General features: G+C 32.3%; 1 protein-coding gene across 2 annotated transcripts; it reads right to left on the bottom strand.

The window, feature by feature from the left end:
- Nucleotides 1-1047: 1047 nt before the first annotated feature.
- LOC134706797 (rho-related protein racA-like) lies at nt 1048-17857 on the bottom strand. 2 transcript variants are annotated; one of them, XM_063566086.1, is made up of 11 exons: nt 17755-17857; nt 15778-15966; nt 15042-15210; nt 12555-12688; nt 12205-12316; nt 8433-8626; nt 7273-7456; nt 6436-6669; nt 3573-3679; nt 2601-2840; nt 1048-1732 (listed from the first exon to the last, which is right to left on the bottom strand). In XM_063566086.1, the coding sequence occupies exons 2-11, from the start codon at nt 15958-15960 to the stop codon at nt 1520-1522; spliced, it is 1770 nt and encodes a 589-aa protein (XP_063422156.1). In that variant the 5' UTR covers nt 15961-15966; nt 17755-17857; the 3' UTR covers nt 1048-1519. The 2 variants fall into 2 exon arrangements, with proteins under 2 accessions (XP_063422156.1, XP_063422155.1); XM_063566085.1 differs by lacking the exon at nt 17755-17857 and adding an exon at nt 17559-17652.
- Between the last annotated feature and the right edge of the window lie 2122 nt (nt 17858-19979).

Below are 19979 nucleotides of genomic sequence, written 5' to 3'. Positions count from 1 at the left end.
GGTTGACGATGTAATTCTTATGAGAGACAAATCTGCTTACCCAGGAGATTGACCACATGGCATTGTGGAGGATGTTATGAAGAAAAGCAACGACGAAAAACTACGCAAAGCTCGCATCCGCATATATAGGAAAAGAAGAGTTGTTAGATAGACAAAATCAATTAGTGAGATGTTTTTGTTCGTAGACTGATTGTAAATATTGAATACTGTATAAGAGCAGTGTATGAACTCGTTTAAAACTGAACTGACGTTTGTATTTTTAGGATTTTAGGACGTAAAAGAAAGGACTTCGATAGCATTATTTTTGAGTAATAGTAGTTAAAAATTTAAATTACTTTTCAATTTGGTATATTCAAATTTGTTAGTAAATTATATCAAGATTATGATACCAGACAGGGGTGTACTGTTACCAGTGTTGCAAGTTTGATTTTTTTTAGTGTTCAAAAAAATGTATATAGATTGTGCATACGTTTCCCGAAGTTTTTCTAGTGTTAGATTTGTTATACTTTGTAGTTAGTTTCTGTTCCCCTTCTTTTATTGTTTCCTAAATTGAAAGCAAACATGGTCACACGCATTCAAAAGTATCATAAACTACGACAACTTACAATCTTTTTACCAATATCACAGCACAAATACATTTGTATGTAGAACTCATTGTTTCATGGTTTATGCCAGTTTTATGTTTCTGTTGTGTCGTTGTTCTCCTCTTATATTTGATGTGTTTCCCTCAGTTTTAGTTTGTAACCCGGATTTTTTTTTTTTTTTTTTTTCTCAATCGATTTTTGAATTTCGATCAGCGGTATACTACTGTTGACTTTATTTATAGATAATGGCTATACTATGCACTGAGGCAGATCAAGTAACATCAAATTTTGATAGAAACAGTGTTTGTTTTAATGCATGAACCGCAGTTATGACTACTAGGGTAGGCTTGTGATACACTTTGGGACTAATAGTCCACTAGCGGGGTATTAGATCAGTGGTCAATTTATATGAGACGATATCGTTGCTTAAATATCTCTAGTTTATTTTAAAATAAGCAAGATAACATTTGTTATATGTTTTATTTTTTCACATTATTCTACACTTTTTGCCTCTTTTCTTCATCTCTGCTTCATAAACGTCCTCTACACAACGGAGGCCAATGATGTTCTTTAACATCTTGAAAATAAGTAAGATAACATTTGTTTTATGCATTAAATATATAGTTCCCTTTGGAAGTTTTGCAAAATGAAATTAGAACCATGTTAGAAATACTGAATATAGAGGAAAAAAGATGTCTTTATGCTTTTAAATAAAGCAATATTTTCAACGTGTGACAATACATGTATATTGTTTCCATTGTTATTTTTACAAAGTGTAAATAAATATAGATCCAAGTAAACTCTTCCCCACATCTCTACCTGATAGTCTGGATCGGAGAATTACAACGGTCCTTTTGATAAAATCACATTAATGCAAAATTTTCAACGACCCTGGAACGCTTTTATAAAATCCGTCATTGTTATAACCAGTGACCTCACATTATTCTACACTTTTCGCCTCTTTTCTTCATCTCTGCTTCAAAAACTTCCACCTCTTTAAGGTACGACACAGGAGGCCAGCGATGTTCTTCAACATGATCTTTGTTCTCTCCTTTTAACTTGGAAAAGTCTTGCCTCCTTTCAAAAGCTATGTAGTTGGAAGAAATAAAATGTAAACACCATCCGGCTAACTGATTAGCGTTGTATGCCTGAAATAAAATGAATTCTTAGTATATCATATTCAACCTGAACTGTCTAGACTAAAATGCACCTGATACCAAAAATATCCTAAATTACAATGCTTTATTTAATATCAAAATGGTCGAATATATATGAGATACTTCAAAAATATAAAAAAGGTGACACGTGATGCCACTTTTAGTCATGTCGATGGTGCCAAACAATTGTTGACTGACATATCACTATCGCATGTAGCATATACGTGAACATAATGAGTGTTATGCGAATACTTGTTATATTTTACACAATTTTACGCAGTATTTCATATTCATTTATTTTGTTAAAAACAACCTTCTCTGGAAACACTTAGCAAATTGAGACGGTATTTAATTGTGCAAAGTGTAGCATATGAATAGCATTTGCTGAATTTGACTCACCATTACTAGATCTTACTAAGCTGACATAAATGTGTGTCAATTATTAATATAATATAATATATGATATCGAGCTGACGATGTCGGTATAATAAATAAAATGCTATTATTCTTTATATTGGCAATTTGTCTGAAATGCAAGTTTTCTTTTCGTATCGGATATGAAGTAAAAGAAAATATTACGTAAAACTTTTTTAAACGTACAAAACGTTTGTAAAGTGGTTCAGCTGCACAAATGAAAATGCATGCATTTTAATGATTAATTGATAGGGTTGGACTTGAGCACGTGATGTGGCTTTACTAATACATGTCGTCATTGCCAAATATTAAAAAGCATCAAGTCATGTCCTCCATCTTTCAAAATATATTATGCAGAAAGATTAAAGGGGGAAATAAAAAAAAAATGCTGATAAAAAGTATATATGTTTCAAATCAATTACTGATATAGCATTAAAAGAGTTACCTGAGCTGTGAGCAATAGACCGATAACATCAATCTCCGCTTTTTCAATCCGTTTTGTGACACTTTTATCAACTTCTTTTGTTATATACAATTCACACAGACCAACTAATCGAGACTGTCCATACTCATCTGCCAATACCACAATGCCAACAGAATCTGTTTCTTCGATTGGAGCATGGTCTGTATACATGTATTCCAACAAGGCAAGAAAACATTCCACTGACGTGTTTGGTATGTTTACCTAAAATACCAATAAAATCAAATTAAAACCCGTAAACGAGAACGTCAACTGTTAAAATAAAAGCATGAAAAGTTAACCAGTAGCAGATCGTGTAATTTGGTATCATATAGTAAATGATGATGGAAGTTTATAACGACCTCGACTGTCTATACAGCCCTTGCACTGTCTGTCATGCACGGAGGCGATTGTTTAGCATTGAATGTTTTCTGTTGTTTATGGTCAGCAACAGGTGCTATTTTGGTAGGTGACCATCTTGATTTACGTGAGTTATTTGGTTTGTTTATTTTTGTTTTAAACTATATAAATGTTTTCGTTGCAGTCTAGACTCCACAACAGCTGCTTTTATGGCCAGGTTGGTCAGATGGACAACCCGCTAACCTCGACGATGTGTTGGAAGATGAATCATTGAATCGGTAGTAAATGACTGCACACTGCAATAAATCTACGGTACACCTATAGCTCTCGGACATCTGGACAGCATATGACACTCACCCATCCACAATGGGTTTCAGAGTGTCACTGACACGGGTTTATTTTACCTTCAAAAATTCAATATTTTATCACTTTTCGACATGGTAAAACTATGTAAGTAATATTTGCCCGTAGTGCAAATGAATTACTTTTATTGGACAATTTAATGGTCTTTCCTACTTGTTCTATATTATGATTAATTCGCGTAACTTGGTTGACTAGTATTTATGAAAATAAAGAAATTTAAATTGACAGAATTACCTCTGTTAATATTTCATTGTCACTTTCCACAAATTTCCCACTAAACATAGCTGCCATCACAGGACATCTGGCACACAGTACCACTTTACTGGCATAAATACTCTGATCTAGAATATACAATTGTTTTTTAGACGATCCAATAACTTTTATATGTTACCTCATTTAGTTATAATAAGATGAACACACGTCTGATACACTTCATATTTAAAGATATATTTTATAATAAATCGCAAAAAAAAAGGTTCCCGACTTTTCTCTCTTTCTTTTTCTTTTGCTTAAGGGTATACGATACAGTTTTGATCCTGTATTTACAAGTTCATAAAAATTTGCATATAGGCTATTTGTTACCCGATTAAATCAAATATGTAATAAAAAATATACCTTCATGTGCTACTTTTTGAGTAAAATCAGGTCGAAATTTTGTATATTTGTTCAAAATTTGTGGCCGTAATTTCTTTTTCGAAAGAACGACATAACTTTTTTGTTATAAAAGATAAACACAAATTGTTTTTTTGTTAAATAATCGGTAATTTCTGTATTTTATAAATATCCTAAAAAATTGCAATTTTATATTCAGAAATAACTCATATTTATCAAATGTTCATGAATTGAAGAAAAAACGTCATTTTTTACTGCATGTTTATCAAAATTAAAAAAAATCCTCTATTTACAGTTTTATAAAATTTGGGTCACACAATCTCCCTGCAAAATGACACAAAATGCCGTTTTGAAAAATAGGGGTCCATGAACTCGTTTTCAAATTAAATCAGTTTGAATGATGAAAATCAGTCGGAAAATGCATCTTTTCTCGATATGTCACAGTTTGACGTCGCGAAAATAACAAATTACGTTAGCAACGTCATAAGGGCATACGATACAGTTACAGGGAAGGTAATGACGTTGCTAACGTAATTTGTTATTTTCGCGACGTCAAACTGTGACATATCGGGAAAAGGTACATTTTTCGACTGATTTTTATCATTCAAACTGATTTAATTTGAAAACGAGTTCATGGACCCCTGTTTTTCAAAACGGCATTTTGTTTCATTTTGAAGGGAGATTATGTGACCCAAATTTTATAAAACTGTAAATAGAGGATTTTTTTTAATTTTGATAAACATGCAGTGAAAAATGACGTCTTTTCTACAAATCATGAATATTTGATAAATATGAGTTATTTCTGCATACGAAATTGCATATTTTTTTAGGATATTTATAAAATACAAAAATTACCGATTATTTAACAAAAAAACAATTTGTGTTTATCTTTTATAACAAAAAAGTTATGTCTTTCTTTCCAAAAAGAAATTACGGCCACAAATCTGAATTTCGAGCAAATATACAAAATTACGACCTCAGTTTACTCAAAAAGAAGCACATGAAGGTATATTTTTTATTACATATTTGATTTAATCAGGTAAGAAATAGCCTATATGCAAATTTCCATGAACTTGTAAATACAGGATCAAAACTGTATCGTATGCCCTTTTTACCTGATTAAATCAAATATGTAATAAAAAATATACCTTCATGTGCTACTTTTTGAGTAAAATGAATTCGAAATTTTGTATATTTGCTCAAAATTTAGATTTGTGGCCGTAATTTCTTTTTCGAGAGAAAGACATAACTTTTTTGTTATAAAAGATAACCACAAATTGTTTTCTGTTAAATAATCGGTAATTTCTGTATTTTATAAGTACCCTAAACAATTATGCATTTTTTATTCAGAAATAACTCATATTTATCAAATGTTCATGAATTGAGGAAAATACGCCATTTTCTTGCTGCATGTTTGTCAAAATTAAAAAAAATCCTCTGTTTACAGTTTTATAAAATTTGGGTCAGATAATCTCCCTGCAAAATGAAACAAATTGCTGTTTTGAAAAATAGGGGTCCATGAACTTGTTTTTAAATTAAATCAGTTTGAATGATAAAAATCAGTCCAAAAATGCATCTTTTCCCGATATGTCAAAGTTTGACGTCGCGAAAATAACATTTTACGTTAGCAACGTCATTACCTCCCCTGTAACTGTATCGTATTAAGATATACAATATTAAAAAAAGAAGATGTGGTATGATTGCCAATGAGACAACACTCCTCAAGAGATCCAAATGACACAGAAATTTACAACTACAGGTCACCGTACGGTCTTTAATAATGGGCAAAGCCTATACCACATAGTCAACTATTAAAGGCCACGAAATGACAATGTAAAACAATCCAAACAAGAAAACTAATGGCCTATAATTTATGTATAATAAAATGAACGAAAAACAAATATGTAATACATAAACAAACAACAACCACTGAATAACAGGATCCTGGCTTGGGACAGGCACAAACATAGAGAATTTGGCGGGGTTAAACATGTTAGCGGGATCCCAACCATCCCCTTAACCTGGAACAGCGGTGTAACAATACAACATAAACGAACTATTTAGTTGTGAAGGCTTAACTCATCAGATGGATAGAAATACAAATACTTCAAATACAAGTGACTGTGGACGGGTACTTGTACATCCCAACAACAAAAAGGACACTAAATACAAATCTGAGAGTACTCGCAGTTACTGACAGCTAGTCCAAAGCCACTAAAAAACTTATATGTCTTGTATATTGACATACACCCCTGATTTCTATCTAGAACTAATTGTTGCTAAATGCAATAGTGCAAAATTCAATATAAAATCATCATAGAAACCAGGATTGAAACTTTGTCATTGTGCCAGACGCACTGGTTAGATGGCTGATTTACTAGACTAGTGTGAATTGTCTCTTTGATATAAGACTTTGGTTAGTAAAGAAGGTTGAGTGTTACTTTAACATCGAAACCGTTCAAGAAAAAGAATACATTAGATTTACCTTCGACCTTAAAGATAACATCACAGCATGATGGTTTATTAAAAAACAAGGTTTTCATTTCCTTTCCAGTCTCATCGTTGAGATAGGTACCAATACTCGGATTTAAAAAGTCTTCTTCGTTCTCAATGTTTCTGCAAATAGTTTCCAGCATGGAAAGCTTGAATATTTTTGCCACTCGGCATAGTTCCTGTACTTCTGAAAAATCTTCATGAATTTCTGGAATCCTTGGAACACCTAAATATTAATAATAAAAACAATTCCATAAAATATACGTCTTAGAAGAAATTGATAAAACAAATCTTTGATTTAATCTATGATTTAATTAATTATAACATTTGTTTGATGTGTTTTGAGTTTTTTTGTTTTGACAATTGATTATGGAGTTTCCGTTTTGAATATTCATTGGAGTTCGGTATTTACGTTATTTTCCTTTTACATTCAGATTCTAGACGTTTTATATTGTACAGTGTCAACATTCCTCATCATCAAAAGGGAAAATACTTATAAGAATCGAAAACACGTATCATACTGAGCGGCATAAATTTTGGTTTAAAATCCAACCACGAGAAAAGCCAAAATTTAAAAAAACATCACCAATAATGTTGAACTTGACGAGAGCCAGTATCGATAGATATATTTAATTTGAATATTAAAAAGAAACTGGATTCTTGCAGTATTATAGTCGACTATCTAACTAGTGTGTTTTCGGGGTCATTATGAAGTTGTGACATTAATGTTAGCTGGTTTTCCCCAATTACACAAGAAGCTAGCCTATGGTACAACAACAAAAATGATTGTAATGTGGAAACCTAATTCTTTAAATTGTACTGTATTTACCTGTGTATATGAATTCCAGCACCCGTGCAAATGTTTTAGCAGAGATATTTGAACTGATTTCGACTGTCGTTATCGTTGTCTTGTGAGTTTCTTCGGTTAAATATACCGCTGCAATGCCTTCTATTCTACCAGAGTTTAACTCTTCAGAAGATATTTGTTTGTTGTCAACATTTTTAAGTTGATTCTGAAAAACGAAAAAAAAAGCATGCAAATATTTGTTTGTTTTTTAGCATGATAACATTTAAATCTGTCAATCCAATGCTAATATAGTATAAAATTTAGTAATGAACAGTATTAAGATTGCAATTATGCAGAAAATTTGACATTATGCATATATCAGAGAATCAAGTACCCATGAGAGATCCACACAATATTTGCTGAATCTGAACCAAGAATCGTAAGATATTTGATAATTCAAATTTCTCAGCTGGAATCATTTTTTTACATATTGCAGTATTCATTCCATGAAAATAATAAAATATATCTATATAAATTTCTTAAACCTAATATAAATAACCAAATGAAATACTACCTATCACACCCAAGTAAAGAGACAAGAAAAATGTTAACCAAATTTAGAATAAGCGATCATTGTCTCTTAATAGAAACTGGACGATATACCAAAATACCACGAAATGAAAGAAAATGTAAAATATGTAATATCTTAGACGATGAATTTCATTTTTTCTTCAACTGTAAAATAAATAAAAATAAAAGAGAAATCTTTTTCTAAAATATTATATACAAAAATATGTAAATTTTAATACACTTAATTTTACTGATAAACTCGTGATAATACTAAATCCATCAACACCAAATGATGTAAAAGCAGTTGTTTCTTTTATTAAAGAGTCATTAGAACTGAGGAAAGGAGAACAGTAACTGTTTTTATCATATTTCTTATAATATTGTCGAGTTTTCATTATGTTTCATTATGTTTGTTTGTCAATGTATTTGCCACAACCAAAATTGGTTTTTGTATGTTTTGCAAATAAAGATATTTTAATTATAAAAAAAATAAGAGTGAAATTTTATCTTCTCGTGGTGTTGAAGACCCATTGGTGGCCTTCGACTACTTGTTTACTGGTTGGGTTGTTGTCTCTTTTACACATCCCCTATTTCCGTTTTCTATTTTATTAGTAATATCTTTATACACTTACAGTTTTGCTATTTGACAATCCCAAGATTTGACAAAAGTATTTGGATGCGGAGCATAAAACCAATTTATGTGCCTGAAGTTTTTGTTGCCCATCTTCCAATAAAAAAGTAACATCTGAAAATTTAGGATCCTCTAACATTTTTTGCCAATCTTCTGAAAACGTCGAAGTTTCTATTTCTATCCTAGGAGCCTTTCCTTCAACGAAGAAATAGAATATAGAACATAAATGAAATACAAATACAAATGTAAACAAAACCTACCAGATTTTATAAGAAGAAAAGCATAAAGACCCACATATTACTCGAAGGGAACCCGATTTAAATAACGTAAATGTTTATAAATAATCGAATTACACAGTCAATAAATTTATTTCTTCTCTTTAAGCAATTAATAGATTTCTTAATTTTACTTTCATGTTGATAAAAAGATGATCCATCTGTTCCTTTCTGATTTATATATTGAATGAATTGGAAAATGAAACTTTGATTTAAAATATCAACAACATAATATAAGAAATGCTCTATAAGGAGATGATATCATCTGACTCGGAAGTGTGTGGTTGATAAACAGGACTACCTTCATAGTTAGAATCACTTGAAAAGGGGTGGGGAGGGGGTGTCATCTGACATTACTGATTACTGGCAAGGGATAACATCAATGTGAATATAAGTGAATGTGACTTAACCTAACTGTAGCATCACTGGGAATACAAGCTCATCTAACTTACATATCGATAGCATCACTGAGATTTTGAGTCCATCTGACTTGTGTAAATTGATGATATGAAATTCTCTGACTTGCATATAGATAGCATTATTGGGGATGTAAGATAATCTGACTCGACTATTAAAAGTTTCGATGAGGAAATAGGATCTTTCAACATACCTTTCGATATCATCACTTGAAATATAAGTTAGTCTGATTTACATATCGAAAGCATCAATGTGAATATAAGTGAATCTAACTTAACCTAACTATAACATCACTGGGAATGCAAGTTCATCTAACATACATATCGATAGCATCACTGGAAGTTTTGGTTCATCTGACTGACCTATAGTCAGCATAAGGTGATATAAAATTGTCTGACTTGCATATAGATACCATTACCAGGGATATAAGATCATCTTACTGGTCTTATCTACCGATAGCATCACTGGTGATATCAGATAATTTGACTTGACTGTTAAAAAAGATTCAATGAGGATATAGGATCTTTCAACATACCTATCGATAACATCACTTGGAAAATATATATTAATCTGATTTAAATATCGAAAGCATCAATGTGAATATTATTGAATCTAACTTAATCTAACGATATCACCACTGGGAATATGAGTTCATCTAACTTACATATCGATAGCATTACTGGAATTGTTGGTTCATCTGACTTACCTACAGTCAGCATAAGGTGATATAAAATTCTCTGACTTGCATATAGGTAGCATTACTAGGGATATAGGGATATTACTGGTCTTATCTACCGATAGCATTACTGGTGATATCAGATAATTTGACTTGACTATTACTAGATTCAATGAGGATTTAGGATCTTTAAATATACCTATCGATAGCATCACTAGGGATATGAAGCATCTGACCTATCTCGATAGTATCACATGGGATATAAGATCTTCCGATTTGTCTATAGGGATTTCAGATCATCTGAATCATCCACCGATATCACCAATTGAAATAAAAGATCATCTGACTTGCATATAGATAGTATAACTGGTGACTTAAGATAATCTGAATATCGATAGCCTCAATGGGAATATACTATCATTTAGCTTGTCTATCGATAGCCTCAATGGGAATATACTATCATTTAGCTTGTCTATCGATAGCGTCATTGGGGATATACTTTCATTTAGCTTGTCTATCGATAGCGTCAAAGGGGATATACTATCATTTAGCTTGTCTATCGATAGCGTCAATGGGGATATACTTTCATTTAGCTTGTCTATCGATAGCGTCAATGGGGATATGTACCGATTATCAGGTTATCTGCATGTTGATATCGTAAAATATCAGCTGCGAGACATAATATGAAGCTTTTTGTCGAGTGAGCGTAGCGAACGAGATCAAAAAGCCTTCATATAATGTCAAGAAGCTGATATTTTACAATATCAATATGCAGATAATCTGATAATCAATTTATCGGGCTATATTTTGCGTGTTTCAGAAGTGTTTTCTTTGTTTCACCAGCACACAAAAGATGACTTGATAAGTTCGGGTCAAAGTTATTAACGTCGGTTCAAACATTATGACGTCGCTGATATGTCCGGGTCAAAGTTATTAAGGCCGGGTCAACGTATTTGACGTCACAAAGACATGATACGGAATAATATTAAGCGTTGAACCAAGTGATATAGACAGTGGGACGACCGATAAACTATCATTTAGCTTGTCTATCGATAGCGTCAATGGGGATACACTATCATTTAGCTTGTCTATCGATAGCCCCTTTATAGCTTGTTGTTCGGTGTGAGCCAAGGCATCGTGTTGAAGGCCGTACTTTAACCTATAATGGTTTACTTTTTAAATTTTTACTTGGATGGAGAGTTGTCTCATTGGCACTCACACCACATCTTCCTATATCTATCATTTAACTTGTCTATCGATAGCGTCAATGGGGATATACTTTCATTTAGCTTGTCTATCGATAGCGTCAATGGGGATATACATTTTTGTACTATCATTTAGCTTGTCTATCGATAGCGTCAATGGGGATATACTATCATTTAGCTTGTCTATCGATAGCGTCAATGGGGATATACTATCATTTAGCTTGCCTATCGATAGCGTCATTGGGGATATACTTTCATTTAGCTTGTCTATCGATAGCGTCAATGGGGATATACTATCATTTAGCTTGTCTATCGATAGCGTCAATGGGGATATACTTTCATTTAGTATGCCTATCGATAGTATTAATAGGGATCATAAGATAATTTGAATCGCCTATCGATAGCATCATTGGGGGTATGAGATCATGTCTATTGATAGCATAACATGGGATATACGATCAGTTAGCTTGTCAATCGAAAGCATTAATGGTGATTATTATACTAGTATCATTAAGCTTGCCTATCGAAACCATCATTAGGGATTATTATAGTATCATTAAGCTTGTCTTTCGAAAGAATCAATGGTGATTATTATAGTATCATTAAGCTTTCCTATCGATAGCATCATTGGGGATATACGATCATTTAGCTTGCATATCGATAGCATAAATGGGAATATACGATCATTTAACTTGCCTATCTAAAGCATCAATGGGAACATACGATCATTTAACTTGCCTATCGAAAGCATCAATGGGAATATACGATCATTTAACTTGCCTATCGAAAGCATCAATGGTAACATACGATAATTTAACTTGCCTATCGAAAGCATCAATGGGAATATAAGATCATTTAACTTGCCTATTGATGGCATCAGGGAGGGGATATACGATTATTTAGCTTGCCTATATATAGCATCATTTGGGACATGCGATCATTTTGCTTGCCTATATCGGTAGCATTATTGGGGATATACGATCATTTAGCTTGCCTATCGATATCGTCAATAGGGTTATAAGATCATTTAGCTTGCCTATCGATATCGTCAATAGGGTATAAGATCATTTAGCTAATCATCGATAGCATCATTGGGGATATAAGATCATTTAGCTAATCATCGATAGCATCATTGGGGATATAAGATCATTTAGCTAATCATCGATAGCATCATTGGGGATATAAGATATTCTGACTTACCAGCTGGAGGCATCACTGGAGGGATGGGGTCATCTGGTTTCTTCTTCTTAAATATTCCAAATCCTGATTTAGATTTTGTCTTTTTTCGGTTTCCTGCTATTCCGAATTGAATCTGGTTGTGAAAAAAAAAATACTTGTATTAGTCTTTGTCAAATTTTGTGTCACAATATTTTGTTCGTTCGGTACAAGCGGTAGGTTGAGTTAATGCATCAAAAAATGTTTTTCTGCTTTTTTTAATTTGCTTTTTTTATATGATAATCATCTATTTAAAATCATAATATTAATTTAAGGTCACCTGGATATAGAAAAGAATAACAAAGATATAAAACGTATTACAAATGTCAGCTTACTGCGCTATCAAAACAACGTTTCAAGCCATCTTGCGTTAGTGCACTGGTCTCATAATATTCTAACCCAGCTTCTTTTGCAATTTTTTCTATTTCTGTGCGAGGAACACATTCATCTGGATTTGAAGCACGCAAATCTGTAGAGAAAAACATGTTAAATAAACTTATAAAATTTAGAATTTTTAAAAAACCTTCCGTTACAAGATCAAATATTCAGGGCCATAAGGTCATCTTTGATATATATTTTTTTTAAATAAAACATTATTTTATTGTTCAATCACAAATGAAAGTGAAATGATTTAATAATCTTTGCTTTAAGCAGACATTTTGGGTCAATTTTCTCAAAATAAGATAAGAAACCTCGCTGATAAATTATTCACTTGAAAGTGATTTATTCCAACTTATTGAATCCGTATTCATGTGACCTTCAATTAACCCCTTCCTTAGCTGGAGATGGGTTATGCATCGATTCAGCTCTTGAAAGGAAAAGCATGTGAACATTGAAAGTGAAATAAGGATGAAAGACTTGGTTTACTGATTTTATCCACAGCAAAACCATTCTTATACAGTAAGAATGATGTTAAACATACCTTTTAATCTACAATATGAAATAAAACAGACCCAGGAAAATACAATTGCACGTGGCCACTATTTATATTCATGTTATATGACCGTCGACAGTCTTTGTGGGTCATTTTGATGTATACTTAAATTAAGTCTAGAAAAATATACAAAAAAAATGCTGATAATTGGTATCAAGTTTATGTATTATAAATGGTTTATTTCAAACTTTTTGTAATAAAGATATACGTTTTAATATGTTATAAATCTGATCTGAAAATTTGAGTCAAATCGGTGAACATGAATTCGACAGCTAATGTCCCTTTAATTTAGATAGATGAAATAAGTCGTACATCATGGGGATACTGTAAACGAACTTATTTTCGCGGATACTTCAGTCTTTGTTTCGCGTTAAGTCCTTAATAACCCATTTCGAGGCTATTTATTTTTGCGATTCTACTTTGTTTGATGACGTTACATGAAAATAGGTTCAAGTTTTACATATTCACGACGATTTATATCCCCGATATTTTTCTACTCACAAAAAGTCGCGAAATTAAATCGACTGCGAAAATTAGTTGGTTAACCATTTCGGGAAAAACAATTTTAAAACCGTGCCCACAAACAATGTTTTAACAAAAAGACTTAACACTTGTCCACCTAACCTCATTTCCTTAGTCCAATTACTTTTATAATATGTAACATGTTTTACCAAGATCAATTTTTGATTCACTTTGGGTGTTTTCTTCTTCTTCTTTTGCTTTTCTTGAATTGTGTGCATTACATTATGTCTGAGTTGAAAGACAAACGGACAGTATTAATTTGGCTAGTTTTGAAAAGTAAAAGAGCAAAAATATTCAATGAAAATCCTTTATCAAATCAAAAACTCAAACACATCAAACAATGGAAAACAAAGGTCATATTCCTGACTTGGTAGTGGCATTTCCTTATGTAGAAAATCAATAAAACAACAATTATAATGAAAGTTTCAGGGTTTTTTAAAGTTGTCGGTTGTTTAGAATTGGTTTACTGTATTGTTAAAAATCTTGAATGAGAGAGAGATTTTAAAAACAAGGTCAAAGAAGTTATTTATTTATGACCAAATGAGGAGAAAAAAAGACTTTTCGCAGAATGAAAAAATAAGAAATATGCAAAATACACGTGATTTTATTCCTGGCTACATTCAATTTAGTGAAACATAACTTACATACGTGAAAGGACATGGTACAACGAAAATAAAAATAATCAAAATTAATGACGGTTATAAATTTGAAACTACCAGTCCTTCAAAATTGTCCAAATTTGCTTACATTTTTCATGAAAAAAACACATTTTTGTGCATGCAAAGAAATGTACGAGATAGAATTTTGAAATAAATGATGAAATAATGAGCAGATAGGTTTTATAATATGTTTTAAGAAAATAAAAAGAAAAGAATGGTGTCGCCGAACTTGTTTTTTTGTTACAAGTAAAATTTTCAAATATCCCAATCAATCCAGTATAATTTTTTTACTATACGAGTTATCTCCCCGTAAATAGCAGAGTTGAAGAAAAAAAATCTACATTATGTAAAAACACAAATATTAGTATTTGTTTAAACATTTTAAATAGTGCAATGGATCACTAAGTTTTCTTTTTTTTATAAATTAACACTCTAAACCAATAAATGGCAAATATTTCTCCAAATTTGCAGATTTTAGAAAAGAATTAGACCGATTGTGTACTGTAATTGTACAATCCAAGATGACGGTAAATCATAATCTAACAATTTGGTCCATCCGAGTTTTATACAGTAAATCCAGACACATGCATTCTTACGAACATAGTTGCTTTTTGCGCGGAAAAACTGTAAGCTAAATCCGGTGTTATAACTTTCTAAATGTATTCATTCATTTTATTTGGAGTTAGAAAATGAAAGTTTTTGGTTACCTGACTTGCATCCAACCAGAACTCTAGGACAGTCTGGTATAAAATGATCTAATTCGGGTATCCATCTTGATGTGATATTTTCTAGTGAATCTCTACTGGAAATGGAGAAACAAAGCAGAAATATGTCTGTTTGTGGATAAGACAGAGGACGAAGTCGATCATAATCTTCCTAGAAAAAAAACGAAAAAAAACACAATTGGTAATGAATCTCAATGAAACAGAGTATGCAAAATACATAGCTTCCGGTTAAATTACAGAGAATACGGTTAAAAATACAGAGCACCCGATTAAATTTAATGTATACATTGAACTACTGTTGATTTTTATCGAATAATAGAGCTAATTGCTTACCTGAACATGTATTGGTCGTTATCATAGAGCTATTTTCTATTCCCGAACAAAATTTTATTGCACGAATTGTTATTCCACTGATAGAAGTTAAAACAGAGAGGCTTGATATTGCAATTGAATAATCCAGTACTTAAATTGTGAGGAGACCGGATTTTCGTCAGTTGTTGCCTTTTGGTTTTGATACTTCAGTATTTACTGTCTTATTAATACTTTGGTGGATGATAGCGCTTGATAAATTGTATAGACACTACGTATTAAGTGGAGACTTGTGTTTAACGGCTTGAAGGTGTGAGCAGTACTTGAATATAACTTGTTAAAACTAGATTAAGAGAAACTGTTAATTAAAGGTACTAATAAGAAAATTACATGTGAAAAAAATACTGACCTGACCAGCAGTATCCCATAATGCGACGCAGACAGGTTTTCCATCGATCATAACATTTGAACAGTAGTTGTCAAAAACCGTTGGCACATAATCACTCGGGAAAGCATTAGTAGTATGTGATATCAAAAGACAACTTTTACCAACACCACCATCTCCTAGAACTAGAAGTTTTATGTTCTGCATTTCAATCTGTAAAATAAAGTAATAAGACTTAAAGATAGCAACTTCAAATGGATATGGTAAAAACATATCCAACGTTCTGTTATGAAAGAGTAAATGATGCAGCTGAGCAATGCTATTTTAAAACTCGTTTTAGTCAAGTCTACACCACGTCGCTAACGGTTCTATATGGCTTCAATTAGTTTATATTTGGTTAGATTGTTTCTTCATCAGGATTGATCCTCCAATCGTGTCGTCTAGTTTGCTTTTTGGGACTCGCTTGGACTGTGGGACCACAATAAATCTATAAAAAGGCCACCCGTTGTCGGAGTAATCCTTTTGAAACTTGCAGGGGAATAACAAAACATAGAGTCAGACCGCGTAAAATCAATTTCAGAACAAAGTCATATAGCTTTCATATAGCAGGATAATCTAAGATTTTTGTTCCATGCTTACATGCTTTCTTCCCTTCAATGTTAGGGGGACATCAAGACATATAAACTAAAAATCACAATTCAACAAAAAAATAGGAAAAGAAGTGAAAGCTATATATACTTAACACTGCAAAGGAATTTATGCTACTTTTGCCCATAAACATTGCTGCTATACATCGTCATCGATAACAAGTCATAATGCTATCCAAGATTTACAGACATTACTTCAATTTAACGGTCCAAACACTTTCTTGTAACAAGTAATGGCCTGCTATGCAATCCAACTCATTTGGATTTTGTTAGTGATTTGTTGATTGTTTGCCTAACAATTTTGTCAAATGGCAAATATTTCATGAAATTTATAAGGAGGCAAAACGAAATTTAAAAAGATTATTTTGTACATGTTGAAAACGATTGATTGTTGCCGGTTTGTCTAATGTCCTGTAGAAAAAAATAGTTTACACACATTTTAATACAATAAGTATATATATATGTTTGTTTTGTAAAATGCTCGAGATCCCTAGTACTGTTCCAATAACGAGCATGCACACATCGTGGCACTATCTTAATATTTTGCATCTGACCAATATCAGTGTGTGGGGTTCAATAACTATCTAAAATTTAAATAGTGATTCAATGATTATTTGAAATCAAATCTATATTATATATACATGTATAAATAAGTACACTGACCATTACACGTACAGGATGTTGTGTATAATATAAAGCAATTTACTGGATGTTATAATAATTAACTTATTTCTCACGTTATCATAATGATATTCTTTCTTAGTGGTCTTGATATGACTGATATGGGCTATACTTGCGAATTTCTCACATCATCTTTTCCCTTTGTAGTATTGTATTGAACTGCTATATACATCTTACTAATTATTATTCACTTGATCTTGTTTTTTTATTAAGTAGTATAAGTCATGAAGTAGAGGTGTCGATCCTTCATAACCCAAGACAATTAGTTAATACACAAAGAAAAAAGTGCTTAAATGATATTAAGAAGCCTAGCCTCATACATTTGCAAACAACTACAATTCCGGTGTACCATATAATTTTCTGAGGGAATCACTGAAGCATGACTGGCTGGGCGGGGCCGTTCTTAGACAGCCATGCAGTAAACCCCTTATTTCTGGATCCGCCACTTGGCGGCACAAAATTACGAATTGTACTGACCTGCTATTTGTCCCACCCCTGCTCCGCTTAAAGATTTGTAATTCCTTGCTCCACTCTATCGGGGGGAATTAAAGTTCACGTCATAGAGTAAGAACATTTATTATGGTTACACAACGCATCAATATTAACGGTCAGTCGAAATCGATTTTTGAAAATAATAATAGATACAATTTTATAAAGTAGTATTGGTTCTTACCTGAAGTATTTGATATTCGTCGTTAAGAAGAACAAATCAAAATTTCTGCATAAAACTGAGTTTACAAATTATATATATACCATAGGAATCTAATAATAGTTAGTCACTAACAAGATCTATTTATGACAACCAATGAAAAATACTCTATAAATAGACCATAAAATTAAAATAAACGGTATTAAGGCCAGTGAATAGATCTATAACAGATGAAATAAAATAAGAAATATTCCCATAAGTTAAAAAAAATGAAACAATTAATTCAGGAACATATATAGGACAATGCCACATATAGATGTATAAATAAAAATATTCTATTCTATAGATTGTACTGGATTTGGCAACAGGCAAAGCCTATGCAAGCCTTCTCCATAAAGACAGCAGGCGCGGATCCACGGGGGTTCCGGGGGTTGGAACCCCCTTTTTTTGGACGATCAATGCATTTGAATGGGGACATGTAATTGGAACCCCCCCTTTTTTGTCCTGGGTTAGGAACCCCCCTTTTTAAAATGGCTGGATCCGCCCCTGGACAGGTGAAGCCGAACTTAAGGTGTCCGCAAATCACAAAAGTTAATAGATGGTGAAAGTTTATGGTGCAATTAGATAATATATTTTAATACGTGTCTAACATTTATGTTTTCATACATTTGACTCAGGGATACAATTCGAGTTTACTTTTTTCAGAGCAAGAAAACAGAAAGGCAACTTTGAAACTCTAGGCGAAAACCATTTCCCGTTTTCGTTTTCGTGCTTTTTGTTGTTTTGTTTTGTCTAAAGGAAAAGTCGAGTAATCCCAAAAAAAACTAAGGATGCCCATTTAGGACCTCAAAGAAAAAAACAATTTGAATTCGAGATCCCAATATAAGATAAACTGCTTCGTAAAAAGCGCAATTACACCCATCCTTTGCACATTTTAAAATTTGTTGCAAGAATAATTAAAAGAATAATTTTAAAAAAATTGCACGAGGATATCATTATATGGTCTAATATAGGCATATTTGCCTAAAATTTAGCTGTCGATCATAGCAAAATGAGAAGGAGGAACCAAATAAACTCGTCATAGATACCGGGATTGAAATTTTGTACGCCTGATGCGCGTTTCGTCTACAAAAGACTCGTCAGTGGTCATCGAATCAAAAAAGTTAAGAAAGTCAAATGAAGTGCGAAGTTGAAGAGCATATGGATTTCTTTTTATAAGCTGAAGCGCTTATCTTGAAAATCTGTAACTGTTACATGTATTTTGGGTCTTCAGCACAGCTTCAGCTGGCCCCTGAACAATAAACGTATACTAGTTCAGCTAACGAACAACACACTAAAGTCCGAAAAATTTAAACGAACAAAAATTAGAAAAAAAACACACTGGACTTACAAAGACCAACAGTCCTGAATAAGATCAGGTGCAAACATGCTGGAAAAGGGGGTGTTAACATTAATTTGAGATATCAACCCTCCCCTCTACCACTAGCCAATGTGGAATATACAAAAACACAGCAATACACAGTAATTTGACTGACAGTATCGTAAATAAATCCATTCTGAATAATTCTGTTTAAAGTTTAGGTTAGGTTTGGGGTGAATAGCGACATTGTCATGCATTGTATAGAATATAACCATAAAAGATGGGATGTGAAAAACCAGAACATTAAAAATGTCTGCACGTTGATTTATATTTACGAACGATGTCCTTGTACCGATGATAAAATTTAGTAAATGTTTTATGGTATCGAAATCCCTGGTGTAAAATCCTGCTGATCATAAATTCAAAATAAATGGTGAAGCGGACTGTGTGGAATCTCTCTAAAAATCTGCTGTCCGAGATCCTGACCTTTATATATATAATCTTGTATTCGAAATGATTTGAGAGTCTTTAATTTGAATTTTCGACTGAACAAAGATATAAGCAATGAATCCCTTTATTGTTACCCTAATAAAAACAAATCTTCAGAAATGTGGAACATATTTGGTTTTTTTTCTACATTTGATTGGCTCTTGTATTAATCTGCATTGTTTCAGTTTATCATTTTAAGTCAGACATATGTCTCGGTTTTCCCCTTGTACTTACCAAAAAAAAAATGCACAACATTAAGGTGATTATAATGTAACTAAAATCAAAAGAGCAATCAATTGTCCTTCAATCTATTATAGTTCACATAAAACAAACGGAAAGGAACAGATTTCTTTTCCACGCATCACATATCAAAATTAAAACATGTTTTTTTTCTTTTTAA

This window comes from Mytilus trossulus, chromosome 2, assembly GCF_036588685.1.
Source record: "Mytilus trossulus isolate FHL-02 chromosome 2, PNRI_Mtr1.1.1.hap1, whole genome shotgun sequence".
Lineage (NCBI taxonomy): Eukaryota > Metazoa > Mollusca > Bivalvia > Mytilida > Mytilidae > Mytilus > Mytilus trossulus.
The sequence above is the reverse complement of the archived record's forward strand: the minus strand, read 5'-3'. Positions and strand labels throughout refer to the sequence as shown.

Bases quoted from the DNA above. Each gene is read 5' to 3' on its own strand.
- LOC134706797 (XM_063566086.1), bottom strand. From the start codon at position 15,960: ATGCAGAACATAAAACTTCTAGTTCTAGGAGATGGTGGTGTTGGTAAA. The intron at 7,457-8,432 runs GTAAGTGTATAA...TTCGTTTTTCAG, and splicing joins GATTGTCAAATAGCAAAACT to AATCAACTTAAAAATGTTGA. The intron at 3,680-6,435 runs GTAAATCTAATG...TGTATATTCTAG, and splicing joins TGTTATCTTTAAGGTCGAAG to ATCAGAGTATTTATGCCAGT.